Raw genomic sequence first — 21999 nt, 5'->3', positions numbered from 1 at the left:
ATGTCTTTCATTTTCAGTCTATCACTCTTACCCATGCATGCACTCACGATTCCATTTGATCTATGTTCTAATAGTCGAACTCATTCCACACTTTACAAGTTAATTGATTAACATAGACACGCGAGAAGAAAATGATTTAGTTGACCAACGTCAACTGAAATCTATCTTGAAGTTTAAGGGGTCAATTGTTACGGTGATTTACCCAACTGATCACCTCCAAACACGATCCCATCAAGTGATATCTAAGCAGTTAACCTCACCCAAATCAACATCTTCAATATCGTTCAAGTTATAAAATCTATAGAATTTCATTAAAAAAAATTAAAATGTCTGTAAAAATATACCGAAAAGTCTGTCAAAAAGTCTGCAGAAATCTATAGAATTTTTTCACAATTCTGTAGCATTCAATAAAATTAAATAAAAATATATTAACTCCACAAAATTATATCATTTAAAAAAAGTCACTGAAAGTCATTAAAACTCTGAATTGAATACATCCCTATAAAATACACGTAGTTTGACAATTTTGACCACATTATAATAATTGATTTTACAAAAACAACATTCAGCTACAATGATAAAGTTGACAATGCACAATATAAAAATTTGATATTGATTCATACTTTTATAATAACTAGGAAAATAACACGTGCGCTGCACGTGAAAAATATGTATATGAAAGAAATGTGTCAAAATTAAAAAAAATTCTAAACGAATCATTCATCAATACCACTTATATCAAAACCCACTCACAATTTCAATGACATACGTACATAAGTTCAAAACTAAATTTCTGCGAAAAGTGCAGGAAAAAGGGCTTAATAATGCTATCAACAACAGGAGTGACTTGCTTTCCTACAAAGTTTTGGTCATGAATGGCCTTTGAGTTCGATGTATGGAGAACATAGTTAGTCCACATTCTTAACTGTGCCTTCTTTGTCTGAAGCTCAGCATTCTTCAACTTCCTTGTAGCATCATCTTCCAATAAACTTGCACTCCAGTCCACATATTTAGCTAAACCCTGTAAAATCATAACAGGAAATTCTCTAAGGAATGAATATCAGTGAATGCTCGTAATGCAAGTAGTAATTTAAATAAAACTAATGTAAATTTGTTAAAACTTGCAGAAAACAAAATTTAAACAAAATACATCTTGTATTTTATTATTAGGGTGTTCAAAATAAAATGAATTCTGCTTTTTTTTTTTTTGTTTATAACAGTTGTATTGCCCACTGAATCATCTCCATACTAATTCATTATAAGAACTTGACTTTTACATCATCAAACTAATTATTTTCAAAATAAAAAAATAATAATTATGAACATCAAGACTATGTTGTTTGCAATCATTTCATTAACTCATGACTTGTCTATTGAGGAGCTATATTTTAAGAACAACATTGAGAGAAATAATATAGAAAAACAAACTGGATACACCAAAATGGCAAAACAAGTGAGACAAAGCCCAACCCTAAACACTATTTAAGACCAAATTTAACATGTAACTATGTCATGATAAAATAAGTGTCTTTGCGTAAAGATCGATATCTATGGTATACGAGAATAATGCTAAATTCTTACAATTTTCTTCAAATATATTTCAGAAATAAACCAAGTACATTTAAAAATCAACCGATACATTATAAATATAAGAACCTTAAAGTTTTGTCAGAAAGAACAAGAAGCATGGTTAGGATCAAAACTTGACATCATAAATAAGCAGAAGGTAGCATCTTTTAGCAAATCCAAAAGAAGGGTTGGTAGAGGAGGAACCAAATCCATAATTCTAGCATTTTAAGCTCTCAGATATTTAAAGAATATGTTCGATACCAGTAAAAATTGTGCCAATGACCTAATTAAAAGTAAAATTTTTTGAATTTTTTTCAAAAAGTAGAAAATCACTTGATTTCCAGAACAAATTTATGGAGAAAGCTTATAAAATTAGAATGGAAAATCATCGGGTAAAATTATTGTATGAATTTTTGCTGATTATGATTTCCCCAACATTTATGACAATCAATTTTCTATGTTGTACCATTATTTTGACCAAAATTTCACACATCTGTATGTAATTATACACAACTCTACATAAATTGGCAACCCTCCCCTGTTGTAATATTTTGGCTCTGTTTCAAATGTTATATTTATCTCGTACTCTTTTAAGATCTGATGACATATTATTTATGAGAGGAAAAATAAAGAAAAATGAAATGCATGTTAACGTAACGTATATCATAGCATATAACAATAAAAAAAAATGATAAGTTCAGAGGTGATATATGTTTTTAATCCATTATAAACTTAAATAGTGAAAGTAAAATTGTATAGAAATGTTAAAATAACTTTAATCAAATTTATTTATTTTTTCATGAAATGATTTTGAGAAGTTACAATACAAAATGATCATATATAAGTAAATAAATATGAGCTAAGATCACTTGTTTTTTTACAACATTACAATTGATGACAATAAGCAGGACAATGATGAAATGAAATTTGGGAAACCTGCTTGGATGGAACCTCTTTTTGTTATTTTCTTGCTTGTCTTAGATGCATGCTCAGACTATTTTTTGACTTTTGGGGAACTTGTTGCGAATGACTCTGATATTAATATAGAGGACAACATCAAGTAATAAGTGTGAGGCAACAAAGTTTTTTTTTTTGAAGTGAGGTTCGCAATAGCTGGTGAAGAGAATTGTACCTTGCGAGGTAGAATTTGGTGGCATATTATATAGCCTATAACTACTATTTTCGAATAACAGTCTGTTGGTAAAAAAAAAATTGGATTATTGTATTGTATCATCGGTGACTATCATAAATAAGAGAAAATTGTTAACTTTGAACCCATTAAAAACTTTGTTACACGATTGAGGTCAGAAATACAGAATGTTGCAGTGAGAAATGATTATAGGAATATGATATGATCCAAATACTAAATGAGTTGGTAAAATGTTGAATCATACCTTCTATATATGTGAGAATACTGTATTTTTTCGGCTCATGCTGAATTTTGATTTTAATTTTAGTTTGATGAAGATATTGAGTTTATGAAGCTTGAGAACCTGAGGTGAAAATGGAGAAGAGAATTAATCTTTAAATAATTAATGATAATTAAGGATCCAAATTTTCCAATCATATGAAAATGCTATTTTTCAGCCTTAAGAAAAATTCTTGTATCTGATATCAACGATTTATTAAGATATATCATCTTAACTATTTCGTAGAAAAACAGGGGTTAACTCACTATAGCCTAGCATATGCAGCACGTTGATCGTCTGGAAACAATAGCTGACACACACAAACAGAACAGAACATAACAGACAGAGCAAATAAAATAAACAAAGCGCATTAAATCAGTTTTGCATAAACATTTGTCACTATTCTGTTTCAGCGAATAATGCTAGAGTAAGGAATATACGCAAACGAGTTCTTAGCTTAGGTTGACATTCAGACACCAATTCACCTACTCCAAATGCATTTTTTTGGGGCCTAAATAATTTATATCATTGTTAAGACTTGATAAGTAATCAAAATAACTTCCTATTGTCCATCACTCAATCATACTTTATAAAAAGCTCTCGATAGTTACTATCAAAATTTAACTAAAGTTTCAAAAGATGTATTTATGCAAAATTTTACATTTAATTTTAAACAATTAAAAATAATTAATGTTCATAAAAATCAAATTTAAATTAGCTTTATGAAATTTCCTACTACAGAATTTGAGTATTGGCCATTTGAATGTATACATAGACATTCAGACACCAATTCACCTACTCCAAAAGCATTTTTTTCGGGGTCCTTGGAACTAAAACATATGAATTTATGTCACTGTTAAAACTTGATACTTAATCAAAACAATTTCCTATTGGTCATCACTCAATCATACTTTATAAAAAGCTTTCGAAAGTTACCCTCAAAATTTAACTAAAATTTCTAAAGAAATATTTATGCTAAATTTTACATTTAATCTTAAACAATAAAAACTAATTAATGTTTAGAGAATTCTAATTTAAATTAACTGTAAGAAATTTCGTACTGCAACTTTACTAATTAGGCATTTAGAAAAATGACGGTATTTAAATTAAATACAAAATTAATGTATTTGCAGAATTTTAGAAAAGAAGTTGCATTTCATGTGGTGAGACTATGAAATATGTCCTGTGAATTTAAATTAAATTTTGATGACTATTTGAAAGAAAATTGAATGAATTGAAATGCGATGAAATGAAATAACCTGTATGTCGTATCTGGATGGGTAAAACGAAGGAGATGAATGAGGTCAATCGTGTTCCGTGCCTTTAGGAGCTCTCTGCAATTGTAATGTAATGTTTGATTTTGAATGGTTTCTTGATTGTGTTGGTATTTCGATGAGAAGGGTGGGTTTCGTGAGTCTCGGGTTGTGAAGAGTGAATATTTGTGAGTATGGGGATTGTGAAGGGTGAAGAGGCGTGGAGCAGGGGAGTAGTTTTCTGGTCGTGGTGGTTGGGTTTTTTTTTCTTGTTTGTTTGCTTTATTTATTGTTTTTTGGTAAGGGTTAAAAGTGTAAATTCACAATTGATGTAGTAGAAATTTATTCAAGGAGATAGATTTATTGTTTTTTGGTAAGAGTTAAAAGTGTAAATTCACAATTGATGTAGTAAATATTTATTCGCACATTTATAAAGGAGATAGATTATTTTTTCTCTTGTTTGTTTGTTTTATTTATTATTTTTTGGTAAGGGTTAAAAGTGTAAATTCACAATTAATGTATTAGAAATTTATTCACACATTTATAAGAGAGATAGATTTGTTTGTTTTATTTATTGTTTTTTTGGTAAGGGTTAAAAGTGTAAATTCACAATTGATGTAGTAGAAATTTATTCACACATTTATAAAGGAGATAAAAAATTTATTGTTTTTTGGTAAGGGTTAAAAGTGTAAATTCACAATTGATGTAGTAGAAATTTATTCACAAATTTATAAAGGAGATAAAAAATTTATTGTTTTTTGGTAAGGGTTAAAAGTGTAAATTTACAATTGATGTAGTAGAAATTTATTCACTCATTTATAAAGGAGATAGATTTTGATTGTGTTGGTATTTCGATGAGAAGGGTGGGTTTTGTGAGTCTCGGGTTGTGATGAGTGAAAATTTGTGAGTATGGGGGTTGTGAAGGGTGAAGAGGCGTGGAGCAGGGGAGTAGTTTGTGGTGGTGGTGGTTGGGTTTTTTTCTTTTCTTTTCTTTTCTTGTTTGTTTGTTTTATTTATTGTTTTTTGGTAAGGGTTAAAAGTGTAAATTCACAATTGATGTAGTAAAAATTTATTCAAGGAGATAGATTTATTGTTTTTTGGTAAGGGTTAAAAATGTAAATTCACATTTGATGTAGTAAAAATTTATTCACACATTTATAAAGGAGATAGATTATTTTTTTCTCTTGTTTGTTTGTGTTTATTTATTGTTTTTTGGTAAGGGTTAAAAGTATAAATTCACAATTGATGTATTAGAAATTTATTCACACATTTATAAAGGAGATAGAAAAAGCATAGAGTATGTATATATATATATATATATATATATATATATAGATAGATAGATACATAGATAATAGTATTATATTTTAAAATGACTAGTTTGAAGTTTCTTGGTTTTGTATTTCTTTTCAAAAAAAAAAATAAAAAAATTGCAAGATATACCCCTATCCTCGTTGGAGTCGATCTATATTCTAGTAAACGTATTTGGCAAGCTCTTATTGGTTTTGAAGGGGGAAAAACTCAGACATTTGAGATTTGTTCCCAATATGATTTGTGATGATATCCTTTGCCAAATGGACGCACAACATCAACTCCTCAAATGCCAACACCCAATAATATTGCAGCATCTGATCCTCAACTACTCATTTTTAATAGAGCCCGCTTAGTATAAATACCTTCTTAGCTCTCCAATACTTGTCAACCCACAAACACTATTTCACAATCTTGCAATACAATCACCCTTGAACAGCAATGGCTTCATCTACGATGGCTCTCTCCTCCCCAACCTTGTCCGGGAAGGCGGTCAAATCGCCATCTGTTTCCGAGATCACGGGCACCGGTAGGGTCTCCATGAGGAAGACTGCTTCCAAGCCTGCTTCATCCGGCAGCCCGTGGTATGGCCCCGACCGTGTTAAGTACTTGGGACCATTCTCTGGTGAGTCCCCAAGCTACCTCACCGGTGAGTTCCCCGGAGACTACGGGTGGGACACCGCTGGACTCTCGGCAGACCCTGAAACCTTTGCCAAAAACCGTGAGCTGGAGGTGATCCACAGCAGATGGGCCATGCTTGGAGCCCTGGGATGCGTCTTCCCAGAGCTCTTGTCTCGCAACGGAGTGAAATTCGGTGAAGCCGTGTGGTTCAAGGCTGGTTCACAGATATTCAGCGAGGGTGGACTGGATTACTTGGGGAACCCGAGCTTGGTGCATGCACAGAGCATATTGGCCATCTGGGCTAGCCAGGTTATACTGATGGGAGCTGTTGAGGGGTACCGTATTGCCGGAGGGCCATTGGGAGAAATCACTGACCCACTGTACCCAGGTGGCAGCTTCGACCCATTGGGTCTTGCTGACGACCCTGAGTCATTCGCTGAGTTGAAGGTGAAGGAACTCAAGAATGGAAGGCTTGCCATGTTCTCCATGTTCGGATTCTTCGTTCAGGCTATCGTCACCGGAAAGGGTCCTTTGGAGAACCTCGCCGACCACCTTGCAGACCCAGTCAACAACAATGCATGGGCCTACGCCACAAACTTCACTCCCGGCAAATGAATTTCACTGTTGAAACTTTTCAGTCAAGGTCGTTCGATTGTAACTTATAAACTTGTGAATTTGTTGAGTATATAAGTCAAATTTTTTTCAGTGTCAATTCGTATTCTTTTTAACAAGTTAATCTTGCTAAATTGTAGCTTATCCATGAGTAGTTCGATGAAGCAAGCAAACAATAGTTATATCACTAGTTATCAATGTATATCATTCCTGTGAAATATAACTAACACAATAAATATTTAATATCATGTCATCCTTATAATCATCATACCAAACGCGGTATATTTTACATATCATAATTATTTATCTATATGTTTCGTTTAATTATGATACTTAATGCGAACATCATAAAATGAATATCTAGGCGTAGGTTTTTTTTCGAGTTGTTTTTTTTCTTTCTATTTTTTCTCATGCCTGTTTGTAGTAAGGGGCCTCCCTTTTATACGCATTGACCCGGCCTCTTCCATGATTGCCCAGCATGGCCCAACTGACAACTGTTTTTGTGATGGGATAGTTGTCACGTAGGATTGACTTCCCCGTAATACTAGGAAGAGCCCATACCGAGCCCATACTGTTACCCCATGCTGCCTAATGATTTGATTTGCAGTAAGAGTCTGCCACACGTAAAGGAGGTATGGGCTTTCTTTTATATGAAATGACCCTGGGCCCACCGAGTATTACGGGCCCCTGGTTTTTGGGTATTTATCCTTGATATCTGGGCCCCTGAAGGAGCTCCTAGGTTCCTGGTTTATGAGATGACCCCGGGCCCATCACCCGGGACTTATCGGGATGACGCCGGGCTCCCGTGAGCTCCTAGGTTCCCGGTTTATGAGATGACCACGGGCCCATCACCCGGGACTTATCGGGATGACGCCGGGCTCCCGTGAGCTCCTAGGTTCCCGGTTTATGAGATGACCCCGGGCCCATTACCCGGGCCTATCAAGATAACAATACTCTATATATCCGTGATTGATTATATTGCCGCAACCAAGTACCAAATGCGGTATTTATGTATTTCTTAATCTAAAATAATTAGATCAAATATGACGCTAATGTAACGATCGAGGCAATAAGGATGCATGAGATGTTAAGAGGATTAATTTTCATGTTTTGATACCTAGATTTCATCGCATAAAATTGAAGGCTATATTCTTAGCAATCGTGAGTGTGCGACTTATATAATTGTGTTTGATTGTCAGAGTTGGTTTGGATTGTTGTTAGTTTTACCGGTTGATCTATTGTTTTGTTAATAATTTTTAATAATTCTACTCAATCCATTCTCCAAAGGATTAAGTCATATTAATTGAAGGAAAATAATTAAACATATCTCACCCCCTTGTTCTAACAATCATTTTTTTAATCACGCCCCCTTGTACGTAATTTCCAATTCTACAATTCCCTTATTTTTTTAAAAAAAATTCAAAATAGTAATTAAATATAACATAAGGGTAATTTTGTCCATAATAAAATAATCTTAATTTATCCCACAATAAAAAATCTTAACGAGCACAATATTATTTTATCATCATATATTAATTAACATTTCTACATTAATCATTATTTTTATCATTTATATGTTAATCATTCAATAATTTCGTCTTCCGAACCAAATATAATCTTTATGTTAATGATTCAATAATCTCCTCCGAACCAAACATAATCTTTACGCCATTCTTGTAAGCAACTTTTCTTTTTAGAGATTGTCGAAGGTCATGACTCATGAGAGTATTACTTATAGGGAGTGAAGTCAAAAACTTATATATTAATAGGGAATTAAAATGCATGGTTTACTTCAGACGGAATGTCTCTCACTTGGTAGTTTATAATTTAATATCGCAAAACCCTCCTTGAGAAAGATCTGAAGTTCTAAGATATATAGATATATGACAAAATCGAGCTGTTGATTTCCTGGCATCCGAGCATTTGGCATGCTAGAGAAATGATAATTATTTGAGGTAAAATAGTTTTTTTTTGTCTATTAACTTGTCAATTTTTTTTTGTTTTAGAGTCTATTAACTTTTCAAATTTTGGTTTGATACACTAAGTTTTAGTTTTCGGCTATTTTGGTCTAAGTGCTATCGTACGTAATTCGTAACACTGGAAAATGATGACGTGACATCGAAAAATATTGACATGGTATCGAAAAATGATGAATATGTGTCAATATGTCACGTCAATAATATGACCAAAATAACCGAAAATCAAAAGTTAGGGTACGTAAAAAAACAAAACTTTAAAAATGTATATGAACCAAAACCAAAAAAATGAGTAAGTTAATGAAAAAAAAAAAAAAATTTCAGCTTTTTATTTTGAGTAGTACGCTCCCCTTGGATAAGCTACAAGAGATCCTAAAAAAGAAGGAACAAGAAGGGCATTGGAAGTAATAAAAGGATTCACTCAAGTTAGGAGTAACTACGGGGTTCCCTTCCTGCTTAATAAATAATAAATATAAATAAATAAATTAATTTATTAATTAAATGCTAGGAAGGACCTATATATTCACAAGATAACAGTAATTGGTATGGGTATTAATTATAAGTTTTTGTCATGCATGCTAGCTAGCGCCTAGCCGAATGATTTCACTGATTTTCTATTTTGCCGTTATGCCCTCGAGTATAATATGGTCTAATCTAATTTACTCACGTCCCGTGAAGTGGCGGAATCTACATACTATATAGTCGACCAAAATGAAATATTTTACAATTTCAAATTTATGTTAAATAAAACCCAAATTAATTAGAATTAAATCTGTACGTGGTATAATTTATGTTACCAAGCATACGAGTTAACCAGAATATATTTTATTTTCATCAAGTCCTTTCATGATTTCTAGATTCCATATGTTCGTTTCTTGGATTTAATTAAGACCATTTTATTATATATAAAAATAATCACCAAATAATTACATATAATTTTATTTACAAATCAAAAGTTTTATCTTATCTTGAACATCTAATCTCTTATCTTGAATATCTATGCTTGAATTCAAATATATATATATATATATATATGCTCCGATTGGCTTTCAAGATTACACAGTTTGCTTTTCTAAGGTCTAGAATTTTCCACATTGCTATCAAAATGGCGATATTTTGACAACACTAATAATGAACTTTGTCAATCTTTCAATTAATAGGGCCAATGGGATTCACTCGATCCAGCTGTTATTTTCTGATTAATTGATGCCTCCTGGGACACATCACATAAGATTAAGAGATTTGGATCCTCTGCTGTGGAAAGGAAAATTGTACAGAATACTGTGTAATATATAAACTTCTGTAATTCATATCACATGATTAAATAATTAATTATTTAATTAATTAAACACATGGAATATTGAAATCATGTATATTTTAATGCACAGTATCATGTGCTGTTTCTCTCTCCATAATAGAGGATCTTTTTCCAAGATTAAGGGTCATGTTAATTAATTCCAATCAATTTCACCAATCATAAACCCGTCAAAACCAATATGTTCAGAGGACAATACATAATTTTAAGCTTTTTTTAGCGAAGCCAAACGTTACATTTGCACTATTTTCTTTATTTTCTGTTATATATTTTTTGAATTGCAAGACAGACCCGTGAACTGTAGAAACGTTTGGGGAATATATTTTTCATATATTCAGAAATAAAGATACAATGTATATTTATATACAATCTCACAAGATAGAGATAAGAAAAAAAATAAATAAAAGATACAAAAGATATACACAATATTTATAAAGATATATTTCCAATAGGCCCCGTCAAGATGGTGGATGCGGAGAGACACCTATCTTGGAACAAAAAAGGCGAAGACATGAACTAGCAAGAGGCTTGGTCAGGGCATCAGCAAGCTGGTCAGAGGAGGATACATGAGAAACACGAACTTTACCACGTTGAACCAGCTCACGAACAAAATGATAGTCCAGAGCAATATGCTTCATGCGAGAGTGAAAAACTGGATTAGCACAGAGATAAGTAGCCCCAACATTGTCACAATATATTGAGGCTGGATATGAGACAGTAGTAAGGCCTAGTTCATCAAGCAGCGAACGAACCCATTGTAGTTCCGCAGCAGTGGAAGCAATTGCACGATATTCAGCCTCAGTAGAAGAACGAGCAACAGAACCCTGCTTACGTGAGCACCATGAGACAGGATTGGGACCCAGAAAAACAATATACGCACCAGTAGAGGTGCGATCATCAACATCACCCGCCCAGTCAGCATCACAAAATGCGTGAAGAGATGGCGAGTTATGGCAGCGAAGCATTAGACAGTATGAGCGAGTGCCATTAAGATAGCGGAGAAGACGTTTGGACGCCCCCAATGTAGAGAAGAGGGAGCATGCATGAATTGTGATAGCTTATTAACTGCAAAGGAAATATCCGGACGAGTAAAGGAGAGATACTGCAAACTACCAATGATCTGACGATATAGGGTAGCATCAGCAGGAGGCGAGCCATCCAAGAGGTGCAGAGGAGCAGTTGTGACAAGAGGCGTGGCGACGGGCTTCGAATCAGCCATGTTTGTCTTAGTGAGAATATCAAGGAGATACTTTCGCTGAGATAGGCAAATGCCCCCTGAAGTGGTAATAACTTCAACACCCAAAAAATAAGAGAGAGAGAACCTAGATCTTTTATGGAGAATCGAGCACCCAACTGATCAATGAAATTATGAAGAGTAGCAACATCATTTCCTGTAAGAATTAAATCATCGACATAGACAAGGAGATACATGATGACATTACCAAAACGAAAAATAAATAAGGAGGTATCAGCCAGTGAGGCAACAAAACCAATACTGATTAGAAACCGATGCAGGGCCGTGTACCAGGCCCTTGGTGCCTGTTTAAGACCATAAATTGCTTTGTTTAACTTGCAGACATGCGTCGGAAAATCAGAGTTAACAAAGCCAGGTGGCTGAGCCATATAAACACATTCGTCCAGATGACTCTGAAGGAAAGCATTGTTCACATCCATTTGAGGAAGAGACCAACCACTGGAAACAGCCAAGGACAAAATAATTCGAACAGTGGTGGGTTTGGCCACAGGACTAAAGGTTTCAGTGAAGTCAAGACCCGGACGTTGATGAAACCCCTTGGCAACCAGACGAGCCTTGTAACGCTCAATAGAACCATCAGACTTCCGCTTAAGCCGAAAGACCCACTTGCAACCAACAACATTTTGCGCCATATCCGATGGAACAAGATCCCAAGTACCGTTACGAAGAAGTGCATCAAACTCCTCAGACATGGCAGCACGCCAGCGAGGATCCTTGAGAGCAAGAGTATGCGATGTAGGCTCAGATGGGGCAGCGTCAGTGATAGCAGTGAGACCAAAGCGGGGATTGGGTCGAAAAATATTGTTTTTGGATCGGGTGACCATGGGGTGAGTGTTGGAATCAGGAGGGGTAGGTGGTGGGTCGGCAGGCGGGATTACGTGGGTGGGGAGTGGCTCGGTGATTGGCCCGGGTTTGGGCTGTACGGCAGGGGACACAGGGCGATGGAGAGGTGGAGCTGGGCGTGGGGCAAAAGGTTCAACAGGTAAAGAATCAACGACATAGGGGTCCTCCATAGGCGATCCAGGCAGCGTACCAGAGCAGCATCCATTGTCAGAACCATCACTGGCAAAAGGGAAAGTAGACTCAACAAAAACAACATGACGAGAAAAAAAGACTCGACCAGAAGATGGCTCGTTGTGAGGCCTCGATTCTAATCATCTAATTAATCGTAATCCAATTAATCAACTCAATTAAACAATAAGGATTAAGAAATAAAAAAAAATTAAAAGGGGTGCTCGCTCGATCGGTAAAATCTTACCGATCGAGCGGCCAAAAATTTCCAAGACTCTGCCGGGATAATAAAAGGCCTCCGCTCGATCGGTAAAATCTTACCGATCGAGCCGACAAGAAATGCCCAACTCTCTGCCTTGGTACAGGGGTGCTCGCTCGATCGGTAAGATTCAACCGATCGAGCGAGATGCTCTGTACCAGAAAATAATTCTGGTTTTCTTTCAACAATTCAAATCCCAACTCAATCAAAACACAAACCAATCAATATGCATAAACTTATTCAACATGCATAATCCATACAAAGTAGTTCTAGAGTTATACATTCATCCAAACTAATAGAACATGCTTCAATTCTAGGTTTACAATACCAAAATACAAATTGAGTTTGAATTCAATTCAAATCCTAAACCAAGGGCCTCACTTCTACTCTCTCCTCCACCTATCCAAGATGTCTCTGGCTTGATCCTGCCCCACCTGTTGCCAAGTACACATATAAACAAAGACAACAGTCGGATAATCCGGTGAGAATAATATTCCTAGTAAAAGAGACTAGCATACAATATCACATAATATATCAAAACATGATATATAATCAAATTCCACATATACCTCAAGTAATTCATTCAATTGCGGAATTAAAATGATATGCATGACTTTAAAACTTCTGGATTATCAGACTCAGATAATCAAAAGGAATTCTTCTTTCTTTCTTCGGTTTGGGATCCCGAGGTTAAAATATCCAACAATCACACCGAACTCCCATTTCGAGGTGGATGAGGTATATTTTAATCCTCTAGACTCTAGGGCATTATAGTGAGTTAATCGATACTTGTAATAAATAGCCTACCAAGGCCACTCAACTATAATCTCCAGATCTTCTAATTCAAAATGAATAATCAATCGGCTCAAAATGAATGCATATGAAATCTCATGCATTCAATCATCAATTCAATTATAAGTTCAAATAAGCATATAAACATGCAATATGTGATTTCTTCTAGGACACTCGATCAATCCGGATTCAAGTTAATCGTCCTATTTCATTCCAAAGTCGTCTTATACCTTCTTTTCGTTCACAATCTTCAATCTGTAAAACAACAAATCTCAATTCAATATCCATTCAAGTTCATCAATCGATATAGAAAGACATCGATACTATACCGGCTCAACTCTTCCGAACTGATCGAAGCTGCAATCTCGCAACTCCAAGGACTTCGAATCAATCTAACAGAAGAAGTCACATGATCAATATCTATAGCAAAACCTCATCAAACTCGGTATAATCAAATCAATAGAAACGACATCCCGAAACTCAAACTGACGGCATAACGACTATAAACTGATCAAACCAAAATTGCAGACAGCAGAATATCAATCCAATCTACTCATAACAATCATCTAATATCATTTCCAAGTCAAACCCAACACATCTCAAAAATCTAAGTTTCGAAAATCATAAGAAAAATCATAACAAATCCGATCATCGATAAATCTCCGAACCATCTTAGATATACTATCACATCTCCGAATATCAATCAATTCTAAAGACATCCAAAAATTCAAACCTCGTAGAATTAAGAGAAACTTACTTCCAAACGGAGCACTCGATGCTATTATCGCAGATATCTACTTTAGATCAAATTTCAACGGACGGATCGAGTTAAAATCAAAATCACAAAAGCTTGAAAGCTTTTCTCTCGCCTTCAATGGATCATGGCTTCTTGGAGGGGGTGAGAAGGATAATGAGAAGATTTAGTCAACTCACACAATATAGCAATCTCATAATTTATAATTTAGTCCCTGAAAATCCAAAAATTGCAAAATAGTCCCTGCTAAGCAAAAGTTCGGCTCTCTAATTCTGAAATCACTGAATATCTCAAATAAGTTCAATTAAGATAAAAACGGGGCGTTACAATTCTCCCCCTCTTAAATAAAATTTCGTCCTCGAAATCATCAATATCAACTCATAAGAAGATAATTAAGAATTCAGAACAGAATTAAGAACTCACATCAGATGAATAAATCAGGAAATCTCTGTCTCATGTCGGATTCTGTCTCCCAAGTCGCTTCCTCGACCCCATGACGACTCCACTGAACTTTCACCAAAGGAATCGATTTGGTCCTGAGCTGTTTCTCCTTTCTGTCAAGGATCTGAATCGGTCTCTCAAAATAACTCAGAGTTTCATCAAGTTCGGCTTCGTCAGGTTGAAGAACATGAGAAGGATCGGGGTGATATTTCCTCAACATCGAGACGTGAAATACGTCGTGAATTCCAGATAAATAAGGAGGAAGTGCTAATTTGTAGGCTAGATCGCCCATCTTCTGTAAAATTTCATACGGACCGATGAATCTCGGTGACAACTTCCCTCTCTTCCCAAATCTAACAGTACCTCTAAACGGAGAAATCTTCAAGAATACTCGGTCCCCCTGATCGAAATATAGAGGTCTGCGATGGATATTTGCATACTTCGCTTGTCGATCCTGAGCAGTCTTCATTCTCAATCGAATAATCTTCACCTGCTCAGCCATATCACGAATCATATCTGGTCCCAAGTCTGGGGACTCAGACATCTCATCATAGTACAGAGGAGATCTACACTTCCTTCCGTACAACGCTTCGAATGGTGCCATCCCTATACTCGTCTGAAAGCTATTGTTGTACGAAAACTCCACAAGAGACAACGAATCCTGCCAACTAGTGCCAAAATCAAGCACTACTGCTTGTAGCATAACCTCCAGAATCTGAATCGTCCTCTCAGACTGCCCGTCCGTCTGAGGATGATACGCTGTACTCAGGTGCAACTTAGTACCAAGAGCTTCTTGTAGGCTGTGCCAGAAATGAGAAGTAAACCGAGGATCTTGGTTAGAAACAATGGATCTCGGCACACCGTGCAATCTGACAATCTCTCTGACATACAACTCTGCCATCTGATCGTGACGGTATATCGTCCGATACGGAATGAAACAAGCAGACTTCGTCAAACGATCAATCACTACCCAAATGGCATCGCATCCTCGAACAGATCGAGGTAGTTTCGTGACGAAATCCATCGAGATATATCCCACTTCCATTCCGGAACAGATAAACTGTGCAGAAGACCACCCGACCTCTTTCTCTCGGCTTTCACCTGCTGACATTTCAAACAACGCGACACAAACCTCGCAACATCACTTTTCATTTTCTTCCACCAAAACTGACTCTTCAGGTCGTTATACATCTTTCGGCCTCCTGGATGAACACTGAACCGACTGCAATGTGCCTCTCGCAGAATACTCTGTCTTATCTCGAAAATATCAGGCACGACAATACGATTATTCACAAATAAAACATCATCCCTGACCTGAAACTCAGACTGGTGTCCAGATCTCACTTTCTCTATCGAATTCTGAATACTCTCATCGGATTTCTGTGCTTCTCTGATCGACACAAACAACTCTGGCTCGGCCTGGATAGCACAAACTCTGATAGGACTTCTATCTGATTCAAACTCCAATCCAGAATTGCAATAGTCGTCAATCAAACGAGACACACCGATGGTCAAAAGAGATAAAGAACAAAGCTTGCGACTCAAAGCATTGGCAGCTGCATTCGACTTCTCTGGATAATACTTAATCTCGCAGTCAAAGTCCTTCAATAAATCTAGCCATCTCCTCTGTCTCATATTCAACTCAGACTGTGAAAACAAGTATTTAAGACTCTTATGATCCAAAAAGATCTCAAAAGACTCACCGTACAAATAGTGACGCCAGATCTTCAAGGCAAAAACAATAGCAGCGAGTTCAAGATCGTGAACTGGATAACGAATCTCGTGCGGTTTCAACTGCCTCGACGCATATGCTATCACGTGCTTCCTCTGCATAAGAATACATCCCAGACCAGAATGAGAAGCATCGCAATACACCGTAAAACCTCCAGAACCTGATGGAATAGAAAGTATCGGAGCACTAGTCAATCTCTTCTTCAACTCAATGAAACTGGTCTCACACTCTTCAGTCCAAACAAAAGGCGCGTTCTTCTGAGTTAGCTGGGTAATCGGCTTCGCAATAGAAGAGAAACCCTGGATAAATATGCGATAGTAACCAGCTAAACCCATAAAACTTTGAATCTCAGGCACAGAAGTCGGCCTACGCCTGTTCTTAACAGTCGCTTGGTTCAATTAGCGGTAGTCAATGCAGAGACGCATATAGCCATCTTTCTTTCTAACAAACAGAACAGGAGCACCCCAAGGCGATACACTAGGTCGAATGTATCCCTTGGCAATCAATTCTTCCAACTGCTCCTTCAATTCCTTCAATTCAATCAGAGCCATTCTATATGTAGCTTTAGAAATCGGCTGAGTACCTGACGTCAATTCGATGCTAAATTCAATCTCACGAATAGGCGGTAATCCCGAAATCTCATCCGAGAACACATCAGAAAACTCTCTAACCACTGGTATGTCATTCAACTCAGGGCTAGACTTCAAAACATCGACCGCATAAATCAAAAATCCCTCGGCTCCTTTCTGCAACAATCTAGTCATAGACAATACAGAAATCAAAGGAATTCTAGAATGAGAACCCTTACCAAAGAATCTCCACTCGTCTGACATCTCTGGTCTGAAACGGACTATCTTCTGAAAACAATCTACTGTAGCCCTGTACTTAGTCAAAACATCTATGCCAACTATGCAGTCAAAGTCAGACAAACCAAGTACAATACAGTCGATCTCGATCAAATTTTCTTCAAAACTCAATCCACAATTTCTAACGAAATTCCTCGCAACAATTCCTCCATCCAAAGGTGAAGTAACAGAAACTACATTAGGTAATGTCTCAAAAGGCAAGGCATGCATCAACACAAATTTCTCAGATATGAAAGAGTGAGAAGCACCTGTATCTATCAAAATATTAGCAGGATAATCAAAGATCGAACAATTACCTACAATCACATCATCAGGTGCAGCCTGAGCCTGATCCTCATTCAGAGCATACACTCTCGCCTGCTGTCTAGGAGGTTGGTTCAAATTCTGGTTTCCTCCTTGACGATTCTGTTGTTGAGATTGGAAAGAGTGAACTGCATTCAATTGCTTCTGAGGCTAAGATGACTGTCGAGAAGCATTTCCACTCTGTGCTTGTTCAGAGCCCCGTTGAGGACACAGTCTAGCATAATGCCCTGTCTGCTGACAAATATAACAATTCCCAAATATTCCCCTACACTGGTCACTGGAGTGATGACCTCCACACTTGCTACAAGAAGTACCAGATGAACTTGAACCTTGACTGTAACTGTTCTGTTTCGAGCCACCAGAACTTGAAGAACTGCTTCCCGAGTTCTTAAATTGTTTTCCTTTGGGACGAAAGTAATTCTTCTTATTACTTCCACTGCTACCACCTTCAGTCCTTGGTGGTTAATTCTGGTATTGGGACGGTTGGGCCTGAAACTGCCTCTGTTGTTGCTGAGGTGCAAACTGATTCCCTCTCTGTCTCATCAGTCCAGCTTCCGCACCCTTGGCATGATCCATTGCATCAGAAAAGTTATTCGGCCTTCCGGTATTCACCAGAACAAAGATATCAGGGTTCAAACCGTTAATGAAGTGGTCAGCTTTCGCTTCCTCATTTTCAGAAATGTGTGGAGCAAACCTCAATAGACTGTCAAATTTGGTAACATAATCTTCGATACTCAAATTTTCTTGCTTCAAATTTGCAAACTCGGCATTCTTATCCTTACGGTATGAAACTGGGAAGAATCGTTTATAAAACTCAGTCTTGAACAGAATCCAATTAATAAGCGTACCTCTGTTCTCCATGGCTTTCTTAGTCGAGGTCCACCATTTCTTAGCCACTCCGTGCAGCTGATGAATAACCAATCTAATTCGCCGGTAATTGGAATAGTCGAGAGAATAAAAAAGCTGATCTATATCATCCAACCAGCCCTCGCAATCCACGGGATTCTCCGTACCTTTCAAGATCGGTGGTCGGAAAGACTGAAACCTCTTCAGTAAGGTTTCCATAGGGGTAGCCGTGGCATCCATCTGATTCTCAACCGTATCGCCCTGGTCATTCTGAGGAGTCACTACAGGTGGAGTTTCAGTCGTAGCAAAATTTGGCGGAGTATTCAAGTTCTATCTTCTTCGAGTACCCATCTAAAAACAAGGGATTAGGACACAGATATCTCAATCTCAAAATTTCAGTGTCCCACAACCTATGATATTCTAACACAATTCAAAAGATGGAACTCGGATCCAGTGAATGATTATAGTTCATATCTCAATCAATCCATGCTTTATAAATTAAATCACATAATCATGTAATTCAAATAATTCTCAATCAATAAAGCATGCTCGCATCGTATTTAATAAATCAATTAAATAACTCAAACACATGCGAGAAGCCAATACAAGCAGACTCGATCTACCCCGCTCTCTTCTAAATTTGTCCAAGATCTTATCTCTCTGATACCACTTAATATGAGGCCTCGATTCTAATCATCTAATTAATCGTAATCCAATTAATCAACTCAATTAAACAATAAGGATTAAGAAATAAAAAAAAAATTTTAAAGGGGTGCTAGCTCGATCGGTAAAATCTTACCGATCGAGCGACCAAAAATTTCCAAGACACTGCCGGGAAAATAAAAGGCCTCCGCTCGATCGGTAAAATCTTACCGATCGAGCGGACAAGAAATGCCCAACTCTCTGCCTCGGTACAGGGGTGCTCGCTCGGTCGGTAAGATTCAACCGATCGAGCGAGATGCTCTGTACCAGAAAATAATTCTGGTTTTCTTTCAACAATTCAAATCCCAATTCAATCAAAACACAAACCAATCAATATGCATAAACTTATTCAACATGCATAATCCATACAAAGTAGTTCTAGAGTTATACATTCATCCAAACTAATAGAACATGCTTCAATTCTAGGTTTACAATACCAAAATACAAATTGAGTTTGAATTCAATTCAACTCCTAAACCAAGGACCTCACTTCTACTCTCTCCTCCACCTATCCAAGATGTCTCTGGCTTGATCCTGCTCCACCTGTTGCCAAGTACACTTACAAACAAAGACAACAGCCGGATAATCCGGTGAGAATAATATTCCTAATAAAAGAGACTAGCATACAATATCACATAATATATCAAAACATGATATATAATCAAATTCCACATATACCTCAAGTAATTCATTCAATTGCGGAATTAAAATGATATGCATGACTTTAAAACTTCTGGATTATCAGACTCAGATAATCAAAAGGAATTCTTCTTTCTTTCTTCGGTTTGGGATCCCGAGGTTAAAATATCCAACAATCACACCGAACTCCCCTTTTGAGGTGGATGAGGTATATTTTAATCCTCTAGACTCTAGGGCATTATAGTGAGTTAATAGACACATGTAGTAAATCGCCTACCAAGGCCACTCAACTATAATTTCCAGATCGTCTAATTCAAAATGAATAATCAATCGGCTCAAAATGAATGCATATGAAATCTCATGCATTCAATCATCAATTCAATCACAAGTTCAAATAAGCATATAAACATGCAATATGTGATTTCTTCTAGGACACTCGAATCAATCCGGATTCAAGTTAATCGTCCTATTTCATTTCAAAGTCATCTTATACCTTCTTGTCGTTCACAATTTTCAATTTGTAAAACAACAAATCTCAATTCAATATCCATTCAAGTTCATCAATCGATATAGAAAGACATCGATACTATACCGGCTCAACTCTTCCGAACTGATCGAAGCTGCAATCTCGCAACTCCAAGGACTTCGAATCAATCTAACAGAAGAAGTCACATGATCAATATTGATAGCAAAACCTCATCAAACTCGGTATAATCAAATCAATAGAAACGATATCCCAAAAATCAAACTGACGACATAACGGCTATAAAATGATCAAACCGAAATTGCAGACAGCAGAATATCAATCCAATCTACTCATAACAATCATCTAATATCATTTCCAAGTCAAACCCAACACATCTAAAAAATCTAAGTTTTAAAAATCATAACAAATCCGATCGTCGATAAATCTCCAAACCATCTTAGATATACTATCATAGCAACCTCAAGAACATCCTCCTTGAATATCAATCAATTCTAAAGACATCCAAAAATTCAAACCTCGTAGAATTAAGAGAAACTTACTTCCAAACGGAGCACTCGATGCTATTATCGCAGATATCTACTTTAGATCAAATTTCAACGGACGGATCGAGTTAAAATCAAAATCACAAAAGCTTGAAAGCTTTTCTCTCGCCTTCAATGGATCATGGCTTCTTGGAGGGGGTGAGAAGGATAATGAGAAGACTTAGTCAACTCACACAATATAACAATCTCATAATTTACAATTTAGTCCCTGAAAATCCAAAAATAAATTGCAAAATAGTCCCTGCTAACAAAAGTTCGGCTCTCTAATTCTGAAATCACTGAATATCTCAAATAAGTTCAATTAAGATAAAAACGGGGTGTTACACTTGTAGCAGAGATAGGCACTCTGCGTAAGAGAATAACCAAGGAAAACACAGGGGGATGACCGGTGTGTAAGCTTATGAGGAGAGTAGGGATGGAGCCACGGATAACAGAGACAACCAAAAATTCGAAGTTTGGATAGGTTAGGTGTCGTGCCAAAGATACACTCAAAGGAGGATTTATATGAGAGGTTTCGTTTTGGTAGGCGATTTATGATATAGGTGGAAGTGGCAAAGGCAAAATGCCAAAAATGAGTAGGGACTGACGCATGCTGGAGAAGGGCAAGCCCGGTTTCCACAATATGATGATGACGGAGTTCCGAGTAGCCATTATGTTCAGGATTATGAGGGGGAGTGGTGAGATGAGAAATTTCATGCACACTAAGAAAGTATTTGAGAGTAAGAAATTCTCCACCATTATCAGTATATAGAGTGAGTATGGGACGATTAAAGCGCTTCTCAACCAAAGATTTGAAACATTTAAAGACAGATAAGAAATCCAATTTATGTTTTAAAGGATACAACCAGATATATTTGCTATAGTGATCAACAAATATAACATAATATTTATACCTATCATTTGAGATAATCGGAGAGGTCCAGAGATCAGAAAAAATTAGATCAAGAGGGAATGACGAAGTAAGGGAAGAGTCATGAAATGGAAGTTTGTGGCTTTTATTGCATAAACACGAATTACAATGAAAGTGACGAATTGAAGACGAACATGACACAGACTTAGACACAACTAAATAACGTAAAACTCGAGCAGATGGATGACCTAAACGACTATGTCAGGTAGGGAGCGACACGACAGAAGCAGAGAGTGCCAGTGGAGGAAAATACGAAGACGCAAACCATGAGTAAACACCGCCTTTAAGTGGACCCTGATGGAGAATAGCCCCCGTGCGAGGATCCTTCACCTGAAAATCAAAGGAAGAGAAAATAACAATGACATCATTAGTTTTACAAAGTTGAGACACAGAT

The 21999-nt window shown here is 36.6% G+C and overlaps 1 protein-coding gene across 1 annotated transcript; it reads left to right on the top strand.

Annotated features, from left to right (window-relative positions):
- Positions 1-5919: 5919 nt before the first annotated feature.
- On the top strand, positions 5920-6846 carry LOC140880943 (chlorophyll a-b binding protein 3C, chloroplastic). The gene has a single exon (XM_073285845.1). The coding sequence runs from the start codon at positions 5984-5986 to the stop codon at positions 6776-6778; it is 795 nt and encodes a 264-aa protein (XP_073141946.1). The 5' UTR covers positions 5920-5983; the 3' UTR covers positions 6779-6846.
- The last annotated feature ends 15153 nt before the right edge of the window (positions 6847-21999 follow it).

Source organism: Henckelia pumila, chromosome 2, assembly GCF_033568475.1.
Source record: "Henckelia pumila isolate YLH828 chromosome 2, ASM3356847v2, whole genome shotgun sequence".
In the NCBI taxonomy this organism is placed as follows: Eukaryota; Viridiplantae; Streptophyta; class Magnoliopsida; order Lamiales; family Gesneriaceae; genus Henckelia; species Henckelia pumila.
Note: the sequence above shows the minus strand (reverse complement) of the source record. Positions and strands in the feature narration are given on the sequence as shown.